The 25,539-nt window shown below is 38.5% G+C and overlaps 1 protein-coding gene across 9 annotated transcripts in view; it reads right to left on the bottom strand.

The window, feature by feature from the left end:
* The window catches only part of LOC110960444 (SRC kinase signaling inhibitor 1-like), a 206,479-nt gene that overhangs the window by 42,817 nt on the left and 138,123 nt on the right, over nt 1–25,539 (bottom strand). For all 9 annotated transcript variants that reach the window (XM_051939812.1, XM_051939806.1, XM_051939807.1 and 6 more), the window contains 4 exons: nt 23,772–23,901; nt 21,081–21,252; nt 8,634–9,556; nt 2,320–2,409 (listed from right to left, as the gene is read on the bottom strand). In XM_051939812.1, coding sequence (XP_051795772.1) covers nt 2,320–2,409; nt 8,634–9,556; nt 21,081–21,252; nt 23,772–23,901 — 1,315 coding nt within the window. The remainder of the gene's footprint in view (nt 1–2,319; nt 2,410–8,633; nt 9,557–21,080; nt 21,253–23,771; nt 23,902–25,539) is intronic.

The following is a 25,539-nucleotide window of genomic DNA, read 5'->3' as shown; positions in this document are numbered from 1 at the left end:
GCAACAGCAGATAACTGCTCTGAGCTCTTTTATTGCTCTGTTTTTTAGCATTTCAGTATAAAATAACCGGTACAAATTAATTCATATGCTGCAAATATTAGCATCCTTTTGTGTTTACTTAGAATTTAAACTGATCCATTGGTTGAAGTTTAGCTACGACTGAACCAAGCGGACGAAGATTTGGTTTGGTTGGAGGGAGGTTCAGGACTTTTATTTTTTTATTTTTATTTTTACACAGGGACGAATGTTAATTTAGCACAAAATCCATCAATACAGCACATTTTCCATGCTATTATTTGCTGCTACATTCGTTTTAATGCTGATGACAACAAAACATCGTTAATTGTGAGCTACAGACAAAGTTTAAGCCAAAAATGTAACCAATAACAGAAAAGTGCAGTTTTCAAGAATTAAACTTAGTTTCTTAACTGTCCTTATTGTAACATCTAAATATCTTGAGTTTTGTCTTTATTTCTCCCAATGATAGGCTGTAGCCAACACAAGGTAGATTCTCGACTCTGCTGGAGTCACTAATGCCTCAAACAAAACATCTTGATCCAGTACATATTCCTTTTTTGAATGCAAAAGCATGAAACTGAAACATGTTTAAACCTCTAAAACACCCAACATCAAAATTGCAACACAATCTACTCTCATGGCAATTATATTTGTTTTTTTCATTTTCAAATTATACTAAAATGAAAATGCTCTTTTGTTTAATTTTCAGAACTGATTGCGCAGGTATGACGAGTTGTATCACAAAAACAAAAACATTTCTACATCGTCTAGTAAGGGGTTTCAAAATGAGACTCAAATGTATAACTGAGAAAACATTTTGTGAATCTTATAGTTAGGGCTGACTGGGTGACCCACAGAGGTTCGGCTTGTGTCTTCATTGCACAGCTGACTCCCTCTTGGACGTCCCTTCGTTCTGCCTCTAGTCATGCTGCTATAGGCCTATAGGCTGCTGGGGGACTTTTCTTGATGCACTGAGCCCTTCTCTATCTACCTTTACATTTAATATGTATACCGTTATTGCAGTACATTCACTCTGTTTCCCCCTGTGCTATTTCTCCGAGGGTCCCTGGTCCCAGAGCTGGATGCTTCAGATCTGCGGTTGATGTTCCACCAGCTGGTCCAGTCTCCATCATGTCCACTGTGGGATGCTGCTGCTGACCTTCCTCCAGCCCTCCGCTTCCAGCTCCCCTTTTCCACCAGTCAACTCTGCATCGCCTTCACTATACTTGTTATGCTAACTTACATACTGTTTGAATTGTACTGCTAGTTATATATGGAGTATGTTTAATGTCAGAGCCGTACATCATCAGAGTAAACTATGAGTCAGTTTTCAATGTCAGCTTATACTTTGTCTGTGTCACATATCCTGTCATACATGTATCCAAATGTGTGTTGTGTTTTCCTTGCTTTCCCACCCCTCCCTCTTCTCCCTTCCCTCCCCCTTGCCCTCCTCTGTCCTTCTCAACCCGCCCGGCCAGCAGGCAGATGGGTCCCCCCTATATAGAGCCGGGTTCTGCTCGAGGTTTCTTCCCTGTTAAAAGGGTGTTTTCCTTGCCACTGTCGCCTTTGGGCTTGCTCTGGGGGTCAGGCATATGGGTTCTGTAAAGCGTCTTGAGACGATTTGACTGTAACTGACGCTATATAAATAAAATTGAATTGAATTGAATTGAATATTAGCATGGTTTTTCATTTCCAGGAAGCATTTTGTAGACATAAATTTTGGATACTAAAGCATTGTTGGAGATTCAAATTTCAAACCCTGGAAAAAAACGTGACGAGAAAGTGAGGCTGACTGCCAATTTATAAACAAATCTCTGAAAGCATTCGATATGCAAAGTTTAACACGCACATTTATAAAAATTCAGATTTTATGCTGTAAAAATTATGCAAAACCAGAGATGGTAGAGCACAAATTGTTCTAACGCTAATGATGGAGTGACCCATTTTTAATTTGTGGCTGTAAAAAACATCCATGGCAAGAAAGGAAATAACATTCAAGACTTGAACACCTTCATAAAGCCCCTTTTTGGAAGGTTTACTACCTTTTTTATTATTCAAAACCTGCAGATTCCCTGTAGTATTAAATATTTTCAGACTCTGAGGGCAACATGTGTCACAAATTCTTCAAATGAAGTGTCAGAGAATTAAATTAGAAGTAGTAATGTATATATAGAACATGATATAGCAAATATAGCAGACCAGATTTGAACGCTTTCAGCTGTGTGCCGGTGAGAGGAGGGCTTCTGCATGTTGTATTTGTGTTTAAATGTGTGTTTGTGTTCATGTTGTGGTGCTTCTTACGGGCTTTCTGCCTCCGGCGCTCTGCTCAGGACTCTCTGCAGCAGACCGGTCAGGCTGGCGATCTGCTTCTCCATGGCCTCCATCCGCTCCCTGGATTCACACCAACACACATCAGAAAAACCAACAGATGTTTCACACACATCTGACATAAAGTGAAGCCGACACTGTCAAGGTTTCCCCATGATACGACCGAGTTCTCCTTGTAAAACTGAAATTCTCTTCAGATGAGGATAAATCTACTTTTGGACATTTCTGCACAAACAGCAGCAGAGATCGATGTTAACAGTTGTAATTAGAATAAGTTATTATTATGAACTATTTCATCAAAACATCCATCAACCTCGAATCAGGGACTTTATGTGTTACTAGTTATCGCTCGTTTCTTTGCTCAAACCAACAGAAATCACAGCTGAAGAAGCAACTGAGTGCAAGGCCAGATTTGGAGGAAGAGAATTAAAACATCTGATATTTTATTTTACTTCTTGATAGATTAAGAAATATAGTGCAGCCCTCATCCTTGATCTACTCGAGGACAAAATACTCCACAAACAGAGATGCAGGATCACAAACTATTGCACAAAAGTACACATCAGTTCTGGTTTGAAAGAGGAAATTGCCAACAAACTCGCCCTAATGTCACGGCAAAAAGTTTTCGTACAATAAAGAAATAAACGGTTTTAAAGGAGGTCGTTACCTCGATTAAACAGACAGAACAAGCAGCCACTGCTCAAATATTCAACAATCCCTTAAAAAAACCATGTTTTTTTCTATCAACTCCATAGTTGTGCAGTTAAGTTTACAATTAGACATAATTTGCTTGGTTATGTAAATGTGTTTCTTATCCACCACAGCTGTCTATAAATTCTAATGGGGAAGTCTTCATCATCTCATGTCCACCTGGTTGTAGACAGGATGCTTAACATTAGCTAACATTAGCCTCCAAAAGCTAAAACAAATAAGATAAATTAGCCACCACAAGCTAAGGGTTATATCAACTATCAACTAGCTACCATTAGCCATCATAAGCTAAGAATTATATGAATACAGTAGCCAACATTAGTCACCACAGGCTAAGAGTTACATCAAGTACAATTGCAGTAGCTAACATTAGCCATGACAAGCTAAGGGTTATATCAAGTATGACTGCTAGACCCTCCAGAAAAAAGCGGGCAAAAATACTTGATTATGCGGGCTAAAATCCTTGATTATGCGAATAAATATGCAGGGTTTTTATGCCATTTTATGCGGGGAAATTGCGGAAAGTTGCAAAGTATGCGAATAGTTGTGAAATATGCAAAAATATGCGCGATTCACCTGCCGTCTGGCCGCGGAGGGATGAGTCCTCTAATCAGACATTGGGACTGCTGCGGGGTTACTGGACTGACAGTCTGTGCTTTGGGAGGGGGAGAAGCTCACAGCAGCACCTGCTGCTTGTTGAAAACAGTAACTGCAGAATGATCCGAGTTTTCCTGTCAGTCTCCAAAACGGCAGAAAAAGTCGCTAGATTTGTGGCGAGTCGCTTTTGACAAAAAAAGTCGCTAGGACACTTTGGAAAGTCGCTAGATTTAGGGAGAAAGTCGCTAAGTTGGCAACACTGGCGCCGCGCTCCGCATCAGCTCGTGCTTCTAGTGTGTGTGTGTGTGTGTGAATGCGCGAACTGATGACGTCAGGCCGGGCGTCACATAAAAACTCACTCACAACTCCATTTATATTGGTTATAGTTTTCTCATTTTATGCGGAAATTGTGAAATCAAGCGGTACCCGCATATTTCTCTTTTTTTTTGTGGAAATGTGAGATTCTTGTGGGAATTATGCGCTGTTTTGCGGCGATTATGCGGCCTTTTGGGAAATAATTGACCCCTGCATAATCAGCGGCATTTTGGTGATTAATGCGGGAATTCATGCGATCGCATAATCACATTTTTCTGGAGGGTCTAGACTGCGTGAGCTAACATTAGCCAACACAAGCTAAGGGTTGTATCAAGTACGACTGCATTAGCTAACATTAGCTATAACAAGCGAAGAGTTATATCAAGTATGACAGTGGTAGCTAACATAAGCCAAAAGAAGCTAAGGGTTATATCAAGTATGACTGCGTTAGCTAACATTACCAAGCATAGCTAAGGGTTACATCAAGTATGACTACGGTAGCTAACATTAGCCACCAAAAGTGAAAGGCTATATCAAGTGTGATTGCAGAAGCTAACATTAGCCACCACAAGCTAAGTGTGATATTAACTACGACTGCAGTGATTAAAATAAGCCATCACAAGTAAAAGGCTATATCAAGCATAATTACAGTAGCCGACATTAGCCACCACAAGCTTAGGGTTATATCAATTATGATTGCAAAAAGCAACGTTAGCTACCACAAGCTAAGGGTTATATCACGTACAACTGCAGAAACTCACATTAGCCACCACAAGTAGGGTTGCTAACCATCCCTTAAAATATGGAATCGTGTCATATTGAGCAACAAAATTTCGCGTCCCATATGGAACGCAATTTGTCCCATATTACCATGAGAATGAAAAATCAGTCTTTAAAATGACAACGTAATCAATGAATAACAGGGTGCTTCATGTGATAATTTACGGTAATCTCATTGCCAGCCCTCTCTTACTCTGTGACCAATGAACTGACAGCACACTCACACACGAGTAAGACAATACAGAATTCAGCTCATCTCATTGGTTGAGGTCCTTTCACGTGGAAAGAATGTATACCGGCAAACAAGAGACGACAACAAAGCAGCATGGATGACACTGACGTGGATGACAATTTTCAGGCCTCGGACACGGCAGATGGAACTCCTCCAAGGAAGATTAAGAGGCTGCAGAAATACAGAAGCGAATGGGAACGAGAATACATGTGGGTGGAAAAAGTGTGCGGTAACATTTACAAGGCGCACTGTACTGTCTGTCGGCGTGTGTTTTCTGTAGCCCATGGCGGACTTTATGAAATTAAACAGCATGCATCGACTGCTGTACACATTAAAACCATGAGACACAACAAAACCAGGGGAATCGTTGACCGGTTTGTTGTCCACCAGGCAACGCCAGAGGCAGATATGGGATGTAAAAAATAAGAATGATTTCTTTTTAACGTTTAAGTCCTAGTCTGTCATCAGTGTTTGGGTAAGCACACTTTGGAAAACCGTAATTATGTCAACGTTTATGCTATCGGAAAAAATCCAATGGTTTCTGAAAGCTGAGTCGTTGCACTTTACAGGCAATCTGTAGTTTTATTTCATTTTATTTTTCATTGACAGTAGTTTCATTCATATCCTCCCAGGAAGCAACAGAAGCAGCCACTTTGTTCCCAGAGAGAGAACTGCCCTGTGCGATTAAATAAAAGCTGCAAAAAAAGCTTCATTTCATATTTTTTCCCACTAAAACACCAAAATCAAATTCTGTTTTAGTGTTTTTCTTAAACCATCAGTACAGTCTTGTAGCAGGAGGTAAATTGTAAATAACATAACCTCATTATGGGAGTCATTACAGCGCTCGATTTAGACGGTTGCCAGGTCGCCGTGAGTGCCGGGAATCATGGCAGGTTGTTGACATCATACAAAGTCGCTGCCTCCATGAAGAAAACATGATAGGCAGTTCAGCTTGATTGAGCGCTCGGTTTCGACGGTCGCCATTTGCGACGTTTTTAGTCGCAAATGGCGACCTGGCGACCATCTAAATCAAGCGCTGCATTAGGTCATTCCCTCACATAGTCTTCTTCTTCTTCTTCATTTCCTTTTGGCTTTTCCCTTCAGGGGTCACCACAGCAAATCAATTGCCTCCATCTAACCCTGTCTGATGCATCCTCTTCTCTCACACCAACTACCTTCATGTCCTCTTTAACCACATTCATAAACCTCCTCTTTGGTCTTCCTCTAGGCCTCCTGCCTGACAGTGGGAAACTCAGCATCCTTCCACCAATATATTCACTCTCTCTCCTCTGGACATGTCCGAACCATCTCAGTCTGGCCTCTCTGACTTTATCTCCAAAGGCTCTAACATGTGCTGTCCCTCTGATGTACTCATTCCTGATTCTATCCATCCTGGTCACTCCCAAAGAGAACCTCAGCATCTTCAGTAGGGTTTGTTAAGTGCCCTAGTGACCAGGTGTGAAGAATGGGTTGTTATTTTGCACCGAAAAATAAATTGTTGAATAATAATTTGTTTTCCACGCATTTGTATCACTCAAAAACATGCATCTAATTAAACTCAGGTTTGACTCAAAAAAGGTTAAAAATCGTTTCAAGCACAAAAAAAGGCAAAAAAAAAATTTCACCATGCCGGGAGGGGTAAAGGCAATCGAGTCAGTCCAGCCCTGCCAGCGAGGTGTCCCTTATTTATTTTTCAGGGAGTTGGCAACCGTAACCACAAGCTAAAGGTCATATCATGTACAATTGCAGTACCTAACATTAGCTACAACAAGCTAAGGTTTATAGCAAGTAGGAAGAGAAGTCACGGACTAAGCTTCAATTAATAAGAGAAGAAATAAGCTATTTCTTTCTATAGTAACCTACTGTAAGTTCACTTTAACAGACCTATTTTTCGTGATCAGATTTTATCTTTAAATACTGAAAAGTTGATCGACTGTAGCAGCAAATCATCATCCCTTTCACACATCTGCAATAATGAACACAGATTATTCTAATCTTCATTTATTCAAGTTCATTATGATGTGAGAAAGGCTCTCCTTTACCGTCTTTACATTTCATAAAAATAGTCAATATTGTGTAGTGTAACAAATACTGCAGTGTTAAGTACAAAGCTGTAGAACTCCATGTCCAACAGTGAATAAATATATACTTAACAGAGTTAAGCCCCAAATATTCATAGTCATGCCACATTATGATTTATATATGGTGTTTTCCTCCAGAATATTAATGTCGCCCTCTTTTCTCACGATGCCCTTTACGCTGAAGAGGCTGACAAACAGCCCTAAAGCATCACATTCCCACCACATTTAACCGTCCCGACGATGTTCTTTGGGTCAAATCCTTTGTTTTTGCCAAATTGAAGTCATGTCCTTGTGTCTAAACAACTCCATTTTCATCACAGAACAGAACCACAGAACTGATGACAATTTCTTATTTGTCCAGCTTAATCGCCCTTGGCCGGTGTCCATGGATACCAGCTTTGTTTACTGGCTGCCTTGGGATGTTGTTACCAGAAATGCTGAGAGTATTAGAATGCTCTAGAACATGGTAAAACTGACCAGGGCTATCGTCAGACAATTTCATGAATAATTTTGGACACTGAATTTTACATAGAAATAGTTAACCCTTTAAGCTTCAGTCAATTCCAGCCGTTTTCAGTACAAAAAATCGCTAATATTCTATTTTTAAATAAAAAAAATTACGAAAAATACAGGGAATATTGGACGCGCATCGGGAGGTGCATTTCCTTGAAAACGACCGATTCGGGGATTTTATACCGACTTCAGGACATGTTTTGGACAAAATAGTTTCCTGGCTTGTGTCATCTGATGTAAAAGGTTGGATTATAGCCGTTTTTTGTGGAATCTTTTTTTTGTGTGTAATAATAAACCCGGAAATGTGAGTCGCGCTGTGTGCTTTGAAGCCGTGTATAGAGAACGGATGGATGAATATTTGTTTTTGTCGGACAAATGTGTTTTTCTCACCCGCTGTGGTAATCGCATCTGAAAGTGGTTTATACCGGCGGATTCATGAGAATCTAAGCTTTCCATCGGTGTATAGTGTTTGTATAATCGCGTTTGCACCCGTCGGACATTCCTGAAATTCCTATGCAAATTAGTAGGTGTACCGCCGGCGGTACACTGAAGCTTAAAGGGTTAAAATTCATCATTAACATCTTGAACACATCTAGCTGTCTTCTGCCACTCGTTAAAATCACTTCCAGTGTTAAGAACCCTATTGGTCAAGTAGAAATTCACTGTAAGTCAAAATTTGGCATGCATAAAAATATTTTGGCTTCAACTGTGTGTATACTTTTGAACAACTGCTGCTGTCCTTCACTTTTCCCTTATTTTGTCTTTCTGAGTAGGAAATCATTGAGTTGGATTAACTCAAACAACAAAATTGTACTTTTGTTGATGCTGTGCTCCATTTTTGGTTTTGCCAATGAGTTAATCTCTACTTTTATCAAGCTTAAATGCTGAAACTGCATGTTTTCGAAGCTGAATTAGGGCCAAATTAAAAGATTTTCTGTTGATGAAGTTTAGTTTTCTCTTGTGAAACAACCAAGAAGAAGGTTTTGCAATTCCAACTAATTTCCACTTAAATGTCAGCTCTCCTGTCTGACTCGAAGTACATGTTGAGGTTGCCCTACCTGGTCTCGGTCTCGTTCCCCAGCAGAGGTGAACCGAAGCCTCCAGGACCACCTCCTTCCCCTCCAGCCATCAGACAGAGCTGCTCAGAGGTGAGACCCAACCCTGGACCCTGGCCCCGGGCTTTAGGACTGTCCCCAAACACAGAGGACGTCACAGAGTCTCTTCTCAAACTCTGTCTGCCAGGTGAACCCCGAGCTGGCATGGTGCCTCCGTAAGGATCCCTTACATCGGGTATCTTCTGTGGGGAGGACGGCGGTGGCACTCGCAGCCCCATGGCCAACACCGATGCAGCGTAGGCGTCGTTATAAAGCGGACCTCCCGGCCTGTAGAGGGCACCGCTTTCCATCAGCTCTCCTTGTAAGGCAGCTGCAGAGTAGGAGGTGAGTGAACGCACTGATCCAGCACCTCCTCCTCCACCTCCTCCTCCACGGCGGTATAAGGAACCGTAGGGGTCGGCTCTGGCCGGCAGAGGGGAGTGAGGACCTCCAGCCAGACTCAGCCGACTGGTGTCCGGGCCCAGGGAGTAGGGGTCCGCATAGATCCCACCTCCACCGCGCTCATCTCCCCGCAGCAGCACCATGCTCCTGGATCCCCCCACTTCATCGTCGGGCTTCACATCCCTGCGCTCCAGGATGGCGCTGGAGGAGGCGCAGAAGGCCGGCTGGTTGTGGTGGGGCTGGTGGAGCTGAGGCTGCTGGTGGGGAGAAGAGTGGTGGGACTGGGAGTGCGGGTGAGGCAGGGAGTGGGTGTGGTGGGGAGGCCCGGCGTAGGAAGAAGGTCTACCGCCGCTGTAGAGGAGACGGGCTCGAGACGGTGAGCCCTGAGGAGGCGAGGCGGAGGCCGACGAATGCTGGGAAGACATGGGTGGGTTGCTCAGGCGGCGGTTTGGTGGAGAGTCCTGGGGAGCGTAAACCATCTCTCTCTACAAATAAAAAATAAACAGACAGGATGGCACATTAATTTAGCAAGTATCTCAGAATAGAAAAAAAAACAGTTATAAAAGGTATCTAAAGAGTGATGATGCAAGAATTTTATGAACTTTTTCCAAGTCTCCAGAGGTGTTTATAGGGAAGTCCCAATCAAGTCTTTGGTCTTAACCTGATCCATTTCGTAACTGCCGACAGCAATCTGATGTCATTTTCCAACATAGTACATACTTTTAGTATTGTACATTAGCTGTAGTACCTAACTATGGCACCAGGTGGAGCCTCTGACAATTTAATATCATATTAACCAGAGGAGGCGGTCAGTTCTGTGTTGGCAAGCAGAGACCATTGTACAGGTTGAGCAAGCAAGGAGCACCACATTGCATCAGGACCTCCGGCCAGAGCTTACACATCTGTAGTCTGACTGACTGGATGTAGGCTGGGGGGATAAGCCTACTATTGGCCACTACTGTTAGCTAGCTTCCTCCTCTCCTTCCACTATCTACCATTTCAAAAAACCACTCCGCTACAGAAAACAACAACCTCCAGGCTAGCAACCCACCGCCCTGAAATTCTCATTTTTCCAGAAGACTTGGATCATGCACTAAGGCAACCATGCCAGTTCTTCGCAATGAATTATCCAGTATAATCACTTGCCTCCCAGAATACAAATGTTCTAGCAAAACAACTCCACTGTCACCGTTTTAAGGGACCACCCTGGTTTTAAGAACTATGAGTAGTTCTGAGTTGGCGAGCAGACCACTGTGGGAAGTTACCAAGCAATGGGCACCATGACAAAGACTTCTGTGATGCTTAATGACCTCTGACCAGAGCATGTAGGTTTGAAAATAGCCAGGATTTATGACAAATGCAACAGAGCCGCCGATGTTTCCATTACCTTTACCAGTAAATCCAGCACACAGGAAATGTCACCTGTGATCAATTTCTGTCATCAGTGAAGCCATCACTGATCGATAAAGCTCCAGATTAATGAGAAAATGATTCATATTTTACATTCCTAGCATCCTATTATACACTGTTGTGTGTCAGAATCAGAATAACAGTCAGTTTTATTGCCAAGAAGGTTTCCCACATGAGGTATTTGACTTGATGTTCTGATACATCACAGAAAAACACAAACAATTCTTAATTAAAGATAGAAAGATTAAAAAAAATCAAGTGCAGCAAGTCTTTAAGTCAGGGTTTAGGGATCAGGTTTAGGTTTGATATTGATCAGTTCAAATGCAAAGATTGAGTCGAGACATTCTTATTGTCAGGAGATGGTGTTAGGTCAACAGTGGTAGAGGTTTCCATGGGTGTTTTATTTTCTGCCACAATATCACACAAAACCTAAACTAGGCAAAATGTGATATAAAACGGACAAAATGTGACACAAAATGGCTAAAATGTGATGCAAAAAGAGTGTAAAAAATGTAAAACAACCAAAATGTCACAAAACGACTTAAAACAGACATAATGTGACAAAACAACCACAACGCGACACAAAGTGGCCACAGAATGATGCAAACGACCAAAATGTGATGCAAATAGATTGCAAAATGACCTATAACAGCCAAAATGTGACACACAACGAGCGCAGCAGGTCTTTAAGTCAGTGTTTAGAGACTGGGTTCAGGTTTGTTCCGATATTGATCAGTTAAAAATGCAAAGATTGTGTCAGGACATCCTTGTTGTTGGGAGATGGTGTTAGGGCAACAGTGGTTGAGTATACATACTGTATCCATTAAAGCTCGTGTCCGGAGTTTCCGTTTGTTTTCAATTTATGTATCATTGTTTAACAAAGCTCAAATGTGTTTGTCTAGTTCGATACTATAATATAAAGTTAGTATAACGCGATATGAAAATTTATTCCTGAGCTCCGCCTTCCTCTCATAGACCCCCATGTTATTCCAAAAAGCACCGGTTGCTGCCGACCAATCAAGTTCGAGCTTCAGCTTTGTCATGCTGTCAATCAACGGTTACGCGCACAGCAAGCAAGCCCATGCAGAGGTGGGCGAGCTTCGCACTACGCAACCGCGCGCACATTTGTTTTGCTTGTGGAGGAGAGGGCATCAGGGATCGGCAACTTCCAGAAAAGTTACCAATCCCACGGCTTGTCAGGCCAAGAGACTGCAGGACGTTTTTTGGCTCGGGGTGCTCGCGTCGCTCCCCGACCACGGCCTCCATAGCCCGCCTGACGGCTTCGTTTAGATGCCCGACCTCTGGAGGAAGATGTTGGGACGTCTGGGACATACTCTTCGTCAGAGGAGTCATGCAATTCTGAACTCTAGATAGAAATAAATAAACAATGTAACACATATACACACGTAAATGCACTAAGTTTGATAAACAACGTCATCGAGAGGGATACACCAGTGTAATCACATATTGAAACTTTACTAGTTCGTCCTAGCAGATTCATGTTATTTTGGTATTAGGACAAGTTAGACTCAATACAGAATTCTAACGTAATTCCTTTATTATTTACTAAATGTACTAAATGTAGAAGAGCAGAAAACAGCAAAACAGGCGAGATGCTGCAGCACTCCGGGCACTTCTCTCATGTACTGCGCGCGTGCACAAATAAAGGGGCGAAATCAGAGGGAGGGACCAACAGTGTTTTGGGAGACGCTGCGATTCAAATTCCGGACACGAGCTTTAAGGTTTCCTTTGGTTTTTATTACACTTCAAAGAGAAATATTTCCCTTTGTACACCACTACATTGATCTTACAGATTCACCAAGAGACAAATCAAATATTAGGCTCAGTCATGAATGAAAAACCTGAGAACATACATTAACCAGCCACAACATTGAAATCACCAGCCGCCAAAACACCCGACCAGGCACCTCTATCTGTGTATGTTATACTGAAACTGTTTAAAATGATGGATGATAATGGGTTTCTAGACAGACAAATAAAATCTCTAAGGGCACATTGAACAGTGAGCAGCATTTATAGTGTCGCTGCTGCGAGACCCAGCAAAGCCAAAGTAAGCCAACTTCGGACAAGGTTATATCACTGACACTCAGTTAAACGGGAACATTTAAAGTTACAGACACCAGAAAAAGCTCCACTACAAACACAAGTGTAAGAACCAGCGACACAAAGCTCTCTGGATCTGAGCAAATCTTGAAAGTGCCACATTTTTCAGTCTAAACTGCAAGATTCAGCCAGCAGGTCTGCAGCTTTTCCTATAGAAGGCTTCTCACATCACTGCTGTGTAAATTACTGCACAAAAACAAGATGCATCTCTAATATAGACAGAATTAAAGAACGTGATTGGACAGGGCTGACTAAAATTTGTCACGCAGCTCAATCAAACAATCTATATACGGTTCTGTTAAAGCCACTATTGATTCGCAATCTGAAGCAAATGGATTTAAGGTAAATTATAAGATTTAAGCTGTTTATCTGCAATCGGCTTGATTAATTTCGTTTAAAAAAATGATGCAGTTCTACCAGCGTCGGTGACAGAAACAGCAAAATGTGATCCTGACTTCTGCTCTGCAGCTGTAAAACGGTGACGTCATGTTTTATCCAGCAGCTGTCCTTCTCTCTGCTGAAAGTCAGAGCAGGAGGCTTCATTTAGTTCCACTCTGGAGCTGCGTTCAGTTCACTGCATACGGCTCAGAAGTTCTATTTAAACACAGAGCTTCACAACATTATATCGCAATGATTTCTTCATTTTAATAGGAGATACTGCAGGAGAACTAACAGATATCACTTTGAAACCACCTCAGGTAATTGCTTATAACATAGCACCCATTTTTTTGGCATTGCAAGTTTTCAAAAGATTAAAAAAAGCAAACAAGGCATTATATAGTCAAAAAAAAAATCGCTAATTTGCATTGATTTCCAGAACAGAAATCTGAAAATGTGATAAAACTAGCGTCAAAATTCTTGTTCTATCTTACAGACATGTTAGAGTCAAAAGGCTTTTATAGAGGGGATTTTGGATATTTCCTTTTATAGCTCCATATATCACAAACTACTCCACAGCCACGAAAGAAAATCCATTTTTGGCCTATTATTAGGAGTAAAATGTTCAATAAATCATGCTGTGAGTGACGCTCTCTGTGAAAACCCTCAGAATATAGACAGTAGGGCTGCACATGCATCATTTCAGCATCAACACTGCAGATATGCGATAGCCACAGACAGTCTTAACAGTTAAGTTACAAACACAAGGGTAAAACATCAACAGAAACTCTCTGGATCTGAGATTTTTCACTCTAAACCACAATAAGCCAAGAAGAGGGTTTCTAACACCACTGCTGGGTGCGATTTACTGCAAAATAACAAGATGTGACCCTAATATAGACACGATTCAACAGTGCAATCGGGCAGAGAAGACTAGGTTTTGCGAAGTGAGGTAAATTAACGAAAACATATCAGGCTATATATGGACAATTTTGCAAATTTATTAAAAACAACACTCACAAAACAACCAAAATGTGATGAAAATTACCAAAATGTGACACACACTGACCATAAAAACATGTGAAACAACAACGTGACACAAAATGACAGAAATTAGAAAACATGTGACAGAAAAGGCTAAAACGTGATGTAAGAAGAGTGCAAAAAGATGTAGAACAACTACAATGTGACACAAAATGACCACAAAATGACGTAAAGGACAAAAATTTGACACAACACGACCAAAATGTGATGAAAAAAGACAAAGCAACCACAAAGTAGCACAAACTACCTACAACAGAGAGAAAGTGACACAAAATTACCAAAAAATGACCAATAAAGACCACAAAACTACATTACAAAACCAAAATATGACAGAAAACCACCAAAATGTGATGAAAATTACCAAAATGTTACACAAAATGACCACAAAAGTAAAACAATTTGATATAAAATGGCCTAAAACAGACAAAATGTGACAATAAAGCTAAATTGTGATGCAAAAAGAGTGCAAAACCATGTAAAACAACCACAATGTGACACAAAATGATCCAAGACATACAAAATGTGACATAAAATTACCAAACAACGACCATAGAGTAACGCAAAGGATCAAAATGTGACAAAACAACCACGATGTCACACAAAATGACCACAGAAAAACATAAAAAACAACAAAAATGTGATGCAGAAAGACGTTAAAACAACCATAATGTGACGCAAATTGACAGAAAATAGACAAAATGTGACACACAACAACCAAAGAATGACCCAAAAAGACCACAAAACTACATTAAACAACCAAATTGTGCCGAAAATGACCAAAACGTGACGCACAACGACCATAAAAAGAAGTAAAACAACCAAAATATGACACAAAATGACCTAAAACCGACAAATGTGACACAAAACGATTGCAAAAGATGTAAAACAACCACAAAAGGACCACAGAATGACGTGAAGTACCAAAATGTGATGCATATAGAAATATTTCAGCTACAGAATGCACAAATGATGACCCAGAAACACGACTAGATCGACCATTTAAATCAGCAGCACAAAGCTCTTTACGACAAATCCAAATCTGAATGAGACACAAAGCCAAAAAAAAAATACTCTGGATGTTTATGCCGGCGGTGTTACACGATATGAGAGCAATCACTTATCCGATGACTTCTGACCTCATGAAAGACATGATAGCAGTTAACAGTCTCCAAAGAGGGCTTTAAAAACACGACCAGGTTCCTCGACAAGTGGTTTCTAAAACGATCACACTCTTATATTTTTTAAGAGTTCATCTCAGAGGTGCATGAAGCTGAATCAGTCAGCAGAACGACATGGTGGAAAAACTCAACGGCTTTACAACCTCATTCCGCAATGGATTAAATATAGATTTTTTCCTCAAAATTCTACACACAATACCCCATAATGACAAAGTGAAAAAAGTTTTTTTTGACAATTTTGCAAACATATTTTTTAAAAAAAAAGACTCAAATATAACATGTTGAGGAGTATCCCGCAGAACACCTTCCTGTTGCAGCGACGGAGCGTAGTTTGCGTGGTACATTGTTTTACATTCTGTACAATGTTCCGCAACATGATCAAAATGTGATGCAAAACAGCCAAAATATGACACAAAAGAGCGCAGAACGACATAAAACAACCACAATGTGACACAAAATGACCCAAAACAGAGAAAATATGACACAAAATTAGCAAAAATGACCGAAAAAGACCACAAAACTAAGTTAAACAACCAAAATGAGATGAAAATGACCAAACTGTGACACACAATGACCACAAAAAGACATAAAATGACCTAAAACAGACAAAATGTGACACAAAACCGCTAAAATGTGATGCAAAAAGATGTGAATCGATCACAGTGGGATAAAAAATGATCACCAAGTGACCACAGAATGACGCAAAAGACCAAAATGTGACACAAAATTCTCTAAAACAACCAAAATGTGACAGAAAATTACCAAAAAAGACGACAAAACGTCGCTAAACATCCAAAATGTGACACACAATGACCATAAAAAGATGTAAAACTAGTAAAATGTGACACAAAATGATCACAGAATGCCATAAACGTCCAAAATCAAATGAGTGAAAAAAATCACAAAAAATTGCAGTCTTTGCTTCTCAGTTCTGCTGAGGAGTTTAGAATTCATTTTTTTGTTTTTACAGAATCTCGTCAAGCAATTGTTTTCTTTTGGTTTCAAATTTTAAACGAGATGTAAAATAAAAGATGGAAAAGTCACAAATTTTGTTGTATTGACACGAAGACAATAAAAGCTTCTATCTGTAGTTTACAGGAACGTCTGGCGCTTCATAGATGCAGCTACATGATTGACAGGAAAGACTCCAAATTGCCCTCGAAGAGCAGTTTAAGTTGCACTTGATGGAATATTGACGGGCCGAGCATGAAGAGATTATCTCCTGGCATCAATCCTGAACGTCGGGCAGGAAGACGAGACAAAGGCGGCGTTAGAACGGGAAGCACAAAGGAAGAAGGCGCTGTAATTGCTCGTGACGCACAAAGCTATCTCCTGGAGACGATGCAAATTGAAAAGCCAATATTTCCACATAATAACCCTCCGGCCGTTTATAACAACACCCTGTGGACAGACCATCATCCTCCGGCCGTATCTTAGCAACAGCCTCCCATTGAAGGCAGCTGTTAAATTACAGACGTTTAATTCCACCTAGTCGGAGGTCCACAGCACAAAGAAAACTTTATTAAAAGTGTCCCTTTGTCAACAATTCACTGATATTTCAACTATTCCAGAATAACAGCTAATAACTGGTAAAAATCACAGAAAAAAATGATTAATTTAAATGTTGCTTTAAATATAGAGGCTAACTAATGTCTACATCAAAAATGTCTTTCTACAAATAGTATCCTTTAGTTTTTTACATTTCTCCTTAAAGATACACTATTTTTTAACTGTATTTGAATGAGGAAAAATATTTTACATAACAAAAAATTATGTATATTAAGGATTAATACACTGAATGTATTTAGATAGATACATACATAATTTTTTTTAATTTATATATAAAAATATGTTTTATATATTTATATTTTACAATGTATTAAAATGTCATATATACATATAAACACACACATAGAATTATCAATATATATATAGATAATTTTTATATATTTGAAAAAATATTTTAATATTTCTGAATGTATTTTCATATATTTTTGTGTTTAAAAAGCTAAATATATCTATATAAAATGTTGTATATATATATATATATATATATATATATATATATATATATATATATATATATTAAAATATTTAGATATTTTTATATATTTAATTTTTTAATGTACTCAAATAAGCTAAAGATATCTACATATGTATTTAACAGATATTTACAGATTTTTTTTTTTTTACAGATATATAAGAACTGAAAAATGGTGAAAATGTTTCACTGCAATTTTTTCAGATTTTCCATGTTTTGGCAAATTTTTAATAATAATTAGTAACGCCACAAAAAGGCCAAGCTGTAAATAAGAAAATCCGCATTTTTACTAATATTTTTCCTTTTACACTTCTTTACACATTTTTACAATATTCATGTGAGCAAAACTGTCATTATTTTACAGATATTTGCTGTTATTTGAAAGAAAAATGATGTTGACTAATGCCTGAAAAATAATAAATAATTTCTCTCGCTGTATATTTTTGACCCAGCAGATTTGGTCACTTTTTCTGTTCACCCATAATAAAGTCATCAAAGAACCAAACTTCATGAATGTTTTTGGGACAAAGAAGTATCTGTTCCAATCACTCTATCAGAGAAAAATCAGAGTTGTAGAAATAACTGGAAACTCAAGAGAGGGATGACATTATGTTCTCATTATGTTACAAGTGGATGTAAACTTTTGACCATTAAAAATTAGCACTTTTTAGATCATATCTGCATCAAAAATATGCATTACTGCACAGATTTGATTATAAAATTTGATTGTTCTACTGCATTTCAATTTGCTAAAAACATTATTTTACCAATAATTGATGTTATTTTCACTTCTCTTCATCATCTCTTACAGTACTCCACTATTCGCTGTCCTGACAGGTCTTCAGAAGCAGCCTTCCTCCTGCTGATAAAAATCTGCCCATCAATCTCCTCCTCAAACGTTTTCCGTCCTCCGGCTCTGATTGGCTCCACTGATCCTCGTCATGCTTTCGCGGCTGCAATCAGGGAATAATCTCGGCTGGAGTTCAATAAGCTCCGACGCCGGCGTCCTCGGCTTCACCTTGGTGGAACCTCACACATAAAACTCAAGGTTTCCCTGACGGGGCCGTAAAAGAAGGTTCCAGATCCCAGGAGAACACGCGACCTCCAGCTGCAAACCAGAGGCAGCGACCGACCGTAAACACCGAGCTCCAGGCTGACGTTCCTCTGCTTCACTTCAGCCGTCTGACAGCCAGATTCATCTTTCACAGTCTGCTCTAATGTAATTTATCTAGTTTATAATTTATTTTATCCTATAAAAGCAGCATTCTGTGGCACTTTGAATTACCGCCTCATTTCCATAATCACAGTGTAATTAGGAGGCGACAGAATGCGAGGTTCTGTACGGAAAACAGGAAAAGGTTTTATTCTGCTCTAGCTGTAACCGAAAGCACAAAGCGTCAGTAATCGTGCTAATCAGGCTAATGCCACATATATTTAGTCAGCGGCTGACTGATGGATTAAGATAAAACCCACTGAGGCTCCTGAACCCATTTCAGAGGAAACTGACCATCGTTCTTTTTAAAATTAAAAAACGTCACAGATCACAAACCTCTAATTAACTCTGATTCCATCATGAAGAGATAACAAAACACCGATCTCTGCAAATTTAACCTGACTCATCTGTGACCTGTTTCTGTAGGTCAAACGACAGCTTTGTCTTTATTTTTTGACAGTTTTTATTTCAAATTTTTTGGAACAATTTATGTTATCTTACATATATTCCTGCTTAGTTAAAATATGAGTAATAACTAGAAAAATCACAGAAACAAAATATTAATTTACACAAGAACAGTTAAAAAAAACATCAGAAATCTGTGTTTTCAAGAAACGTTATTCTTACTTTTACAGACATTTATTTTATTTCAAAGTAAACTGAGTGTATTAAAAACTGAACAGCAATTATCTGTAAAATAACAATGAAAAACAACTATTAAAAATTCACATTTAATTTACTATTTTTTTCTTTTTTGTTTTTTATGATCAACAAGTAAGAAGAAATAAGATTTAATTTTATATCTGTAAATAATAAATAGTGAAATTCTGAAAATTAACTGTTAATGTATTTACTATTTGTGTATTTTTTCCTAATATACATATTTTTTCTCTAAAATAATGATTTTCTTTTAAAAATGTAAATATAGTAAAAAAAAAATTGTACAAAATGGTAGAAGAACAAACTATTTGTAAAAAATTTAGTTTTGATCTGTTTGTTTTGTTTTTAGGTCAACATCTAAATTTATATAATTTGTGATTTTACTCGACAATATCTATAATTTAACAAAATATGGATTTGGGTCTGTTTGGTGTTTTTTTGGTCAACATGTTAATTTATATATTGTTTTGTGATTTTACTTGATACTCTATAATTTAACAAAACTATTTTTAGATTTTTTTCCTAAGAAACATAATTTTCCGTTAAAATATTTTTTTAATATGTAAATGCAGTAAAAGACAAATTGTGTAAGACATGGTCAAATGTTGTAGAAGAACAAATTATTCCTTGTAAAAATATGGATTTTTTATGTGAACATATTTACAGTTTGGGCCTGTTTTTAAGTCAACACTTAAATTTATTTTTTGGGGGATTTTACTTATTATCTGCAAATTAATATTTAAAGAATGATGATTGACAGTGTTTTCAGTCCTTAAAAAACATATTTTTTCTTTAAAATTGTGACTTCTTAATTTAAATACAGTGTACACAATGTGTCCCTGGATGGCCAAACGCAGTAAAAGAACTAATTACTATCTATTTACAGTTCAGACCTGTTTGTTAACATGTAAATTAACAATTTTTTTCTGTGATTTTACTCGTAAAACAGACAAAATCTGTACAATATCAGTAAATTGCTCAAAAAATTACAATTAAAAACTGGTAATATATATTTCATGGTCTCAAAGTCCCGCCCCCAGGTCTTTCTGATTGGCTGTTGCATGTCACAGGTAACTGCCAATCAACACTGACAGTGATTGTTTACACAGAGAAGCACATTTGCCTGGTTATGAATGACAAGACAAGTTCATATATAATATTTATTGTATGCATGTATAAAATCAGTAAAAGTAATCTTCTCTAATTAAAAAAAACTATTATGCTGTTAATAAACAACTTTTAATATATGTGTTTTTGTTCCAGATATTACTCATCAGCCTTAAAAAAACAAATCAGTCGATCCCCACTTCACATGACTTGATGTCTTATTCCTGAATGTCTCTAGTTTCAAAATCAATTAGATCAATGTCTTTTATAATATTGAAAAAAAACAACTGTAAAAGAAATGCAGATGTGTTGGGATATTCTAAATATAGTATATATTACATATATGTACAGCAGTAAATAACTTTTCTGCTATACTATATGCAACATGTAACAGTCTGCATAAATGACTGTGTCCTCAGATGACCTGGATCTTCATCCTTTCATCTCAGAGGAACATTTATGTTATTTTACAGCCTGCTGGCTTCCAGCCGTGACGTCACCGCTGATGTGAAATAACTGGCGCTGGTCCAGGAACAGTTGGAATAAAGTGAACTTGTGGACGCATTATGTCACACCAGCTAGCGCTTAGTAAACATAAATAACAGTTCTAAAGGGAATTCCAGGAGGTATTATTGGTGTTCTGCCACTGAAACGGCGACACCAGTGTTTGTCTGTTTTTTAATCTGTGAGTCATGAAGCAAATTAATCTGCAACGGAGCAAAAGGTGACTGAAATAATCATTTTCTTGGCATTTTGGGAGCAAAAAGAGCAAAAAACAAACCCAGACGAACGCTTCAAATACCGTAAGATGTCTCAGATGCTCTATCGTATTAGTAAAGAGACGGGACACTTACTCTGAGGTCTCCGTTGGCCAGGTGAGGGTTGTGGTGTCCGGGGTAGGTGCCGTAGATGGGCTCTTTGCAGTAAATCTTAATTACGCAGCGGTCCTGAACGTCCCGCGGGTCCTCCAGCTCGTAGAAGACGTTCCTGGTCTCGTCTTTGATCAGCAGCGCCGTGCTGGGAGACCTGGACGTCGATAGTCATCAAAACAAGAAAAAAAAGCGACACAGATAAACAGTCAAAGACAATCTCAGCACCAATTACCGGCTAATATGCAGTGATGTATTTTCACTTACAGCGAGGCGGCAGAACTGGAAGATCTTTAAGCGCAATGAGAGAATAAACAGATATCGAACTCATCACAAATGTAATATTCTCAGAGAGTGGAGTTAAGAGAGGCCTGCTGGTAATAACAACGTGAGCCGCTGTTTCAGCAGAGCAGATTTTACTGATAATCTATAATTAACTATGTGCTGAAAACACCCATTGATTGTTTAGTTCGTAGGTTCCTGTCCTGCGCAGAGCGACTGAAATGAAGCCAAAGCACATTTATGGTCAGAAACAAATGGAGGGTGTTTGTTGTGAGTGCATCTGGTTAACAGCAACTTACAACAACTTAAAAACAAAGACGCTTCAATTTTAGCTGTGATTTAAAACCTCATGTGCAATGCATGTGTAAGGGGTGCAATCAGATTTAAGATTTCACAGGGAAGGAATCTCATTTATTTTTAGAAAGTATAAAAAGATTTAAAAGGAAACAAACAGTAAGTGCAGCAAGTAGAGGCATTTGGAGGGAAAAACGAATATACAGATTTACGATGTGCATAAGTGCAAATTATCAAGACTTCTTGATCTTACTTTGACGATGGCTAATGCTACTGCTAGCCACACTGCTTTCCGTCCGAGTCTGCATGCGCTAAATGTTGAAATAAATAAAAAGCTAACAGCAAGTGGAAGTACATGCCAAAGTCACCAAGCTTGCTTCCAGCTGCGAAGTACTATAAAGGGACAGACAAATTAAATCATTTATGGACTGGATTATGCTTGATTTGGGCTAGTCAGAAAGATAGCAAACGAAAAAACACGTTCAATCTGAAGCGGTTGTGGAAAATATAAAATTCATGATTTTTCTGACAGACGCTGCAATTCGATTTGAGATTTAATTTTAAAAACCCCTGAAGCTTCAGTGTAACTTTCAGTGTGTATAAAATTTAACTCTTTAAATCCTGAGCAATTTCTGGGTTGTTTTTACTCACTGTGGGTTCATTTTTCACTACAATATAAAGTGCTGTAACTCTACCGATACAGAACAACCATGAAGGAGAGAGAACTCAGAAATACTTTTTGTAAAGTAAGATGCATTTATAACACTTTAAAACAAGAAAATCACTCAGAGAGCAGTACTCTGCCAAAACTGCTCAGTCTTTGTATCATTTCCTGAAATTTTTAATAAAAAATTGGCCTTGCACTGAGCACAGGTGTGTGTTCTGCATGAGTACGTTATGTACGGATACCAAATCACGTGACCTAAATATGTAGCGGGCGACGAGAATTGATGGGACTCAGAAACACCCCCACAGTTTAATTAGTTGTTCCTTGTATCATTTCTGATGAATAAGTCCCGATAAGTCCTCAACGGTGAATTTGTAGTAGGATCACAATCATTTGATCATCAGCAGGCAGCTGATGTAGCGTTCACTTGTTGTCATGGTTACAGTGATGACGTGCTGCTGTCTCACAATGATACAGAAATTTAACAAATCCGTGGATCCAGACTATATAAGCCGCATCACTGCCAAAATCTAATCATTTGGTCCTTGAGTCATTTCTTATCTTCCCTGAAACTTTCATGTAAATCAGTTTGTCTGTTTTTGAGTAATGTTGGGAACAGACAGACAGAGTGTGGAAACACTGCCTGCAGTTCAACAGAGTCAGTCATTGGCTTTTTAGGTGCACCAATGGGCCAAGAACGCAAATTTTTGCCATGAGATTTTGATGTTGCCGTTGTTAGATTTGGTTAATTTTCCCAATGCCACAAATTCAACGATACTTTGTTTTTACGGATTCTGATAAATGGCGTCATTGTAAAAGAAAAACACATCTTTCAAATCTACCATAAAGATGCAAATACATGCATAAAGTCTGCGGCATCACTACGACAACTTGTCATTTCAACGTCATTTATTCTGAGACTTTAGGTGATATATGTGGCTGAGAAGTCAATTTCACAATTCCTTTAGATTTATTGATCTTTAATATTTTCCGTTTTATTCTTTCCTGCTTCCATTTTCCATTTTTTTTGCTTCATCACTCTCTTTATTGTCCCGCTGAGGAAAATCTGTTCTGCAGCAAGAGTTCACACATTAACAGAACAAAAGGGAACAACAGCAGCGAAAATAACGACATAAACTAAACGGAAATCCATACCAAATACAAATGTGCAAGAGCGCAAATGTGCAGAGGTGGAGCACAGATGAGTGCTAATTTCCGTTAAACATATCAAAAGGAGTGAGGATTAAGGAGACTCTTTTCGATGCCCTGAGACGACGGCCTGAGGGCAGCAGCTTAAACTCCTCATCTGTTTACAATCATTATTTTTTTATCTGAGAATGAAGCAGTGAAGACAGCACCTCGTCTCTGAGATTGATTTCTTAAATGGGCATGAAATGAAGTTTGAATGCAGAAGTGCTAACAGATCGATGTACCTGAGCATGGCCATGGTGAGCCTCTGGGGGAACATGTGCACGATCAGCGCCCTCAGAGTGTCCAGGCTGGTCAGCTCATGGGTCAGGTGAACCCGGCGGGTCTCCTCCCCCAGCTGGAGGAACAAGATCCCTGCGGTCATGGAGGGAGAGGAACAAGATTAGTGATGAAAGTAGAGAGGAAATGGACAGCTTTCAACTCAAAACATTAGATTTATGTGCCTAAAAGAGATGAAAAGCAACAAATAAGCATCTATTTAACTTAAACACACTTCACATTAGAGATCAACCAATTATCAGCACAACTGATTATTGAGGCAAGTTCAGATAATCGGGATAACTATCTTTGTATCACCGCAATATAAATAAACTGTGTTGCTTTGGTTGTGGCTGCCTTCTCTCTCTGTGGGTCTCAACAATGTCCCGCCCACAGCTCTTTCTGATTGGCTGTTGCACATCACGAGTAACCGCCAATCAACATCAACAGTGATTGTTTACACAGAAAGACAGAGAAGCACATTTGCTTAATTATGAATGACAAGACAAGTTAATATCTAATATTTATTGTACATATGTATAAATTTAGTACCAGTAATCTTTCATAATGAAGAAACTATTACATGCTGTTAATAAATCATTTTTAATATATGTATTTGTTCCAGATATCAGTCATCAGCCTTAAAAAAACCATACAAGTCGATCCCTACTTCACATGATTTGATGTCTTTTTCCTAAATGTGTCTAGTTTCAATATCAATTACATTGATGTATTTTACAATATTGTTTTTTTAAGTATTTTGTGCAAGAATCATGTGTAATAATTCATTTTTCAGGTGGAATAATTCAATTTTATACATAATATTTCAACTATGTGTGCAATACTTCATTAACACGTGCAATACTTAAACTTTTAGGTGCAATATTTAACTACATTTTCAATATTATCATCAAGTATTTCAATTTTATGTACAGTGTTCCATGTGCTGTCACACTACTTTACTACTTCAATATCATTGCTCTTAATTTTTTTCTATTTGAGTCTTCAGTTTTATTTTAATTTCCAGTGAAGCATTGCAAAAATACGTCATTGCTTTTCTACCAGGCATTGCTTTTGTTCTCATGTCATTTTGTTTTCCGAGCAATATCTGTCCCAAGTTCTATCTGATGGTATACAGGTGGAGTAACAGCTTCCATTTCCCTTGCTACTACTTACAGTTGTAAACTTTCCATTTCACAGCCCAAAAAAAACGACTTTGCATGTGGGTGGTAGGTGAGAAAACAACACATTTCAGTTTTGTTCTAAAGGACTAACTTGAGTTTCTCTGGAAACACAAGACAAACACTATAAACTAAGGTTGGAATCCATAAACAGAAAAGAAAAGTGGCATTATAAATGATTTAATACTTCAAAAAAGTGGATTCAGAGTTAAGTCTTGGCCTATTTGTAAATGGTCAGAAGAAAGCAAAATAAATAAACAGATGCGTAGATGTAAATGTCAGATTGTAAATCTTTTGTTTGTGAACTATTAATCAGTTCCTGCAGCATTCCCCAAATTAAATCCATGACTTTCAGAGACCTTTCTAATGCGCTACAGAATGTAATTTCAAACTTGTTTTACAATAAATCCTGCGGGGTCAACAATTATTTATGCAGTACATGAATTTATTGGCTTATCCCATTCAGTATAATTCATGTTTTTGCAGGAGTCTTGACTCACCGAGCCTCTGTGGTGGCATAATTCACTGTTACAACACTAGTTGTATTACTTAC

The sequence above is a fragment of the Acanthochromis polyacanthus genome, chromosome 19 (assembly GCF_021347895.1).
Source record: "Acanthochromis polyacanthus isolate Apoly-LR-REF ecotype Palm Island chromosome 19, KAUST_Apoly_ChrSc, whole genome shotgun sequence".
Classification (NCBI taxonomy): domain Eukaryota; kingdom Metazoa; phylum Chordata; class Actinopteri; family Pomacentridae; genus Acanthochromis; species Acanthochromis polyacanthus.
This window is presented reverse-complemented; position numbering and strand designations above follow the sequence as displayed.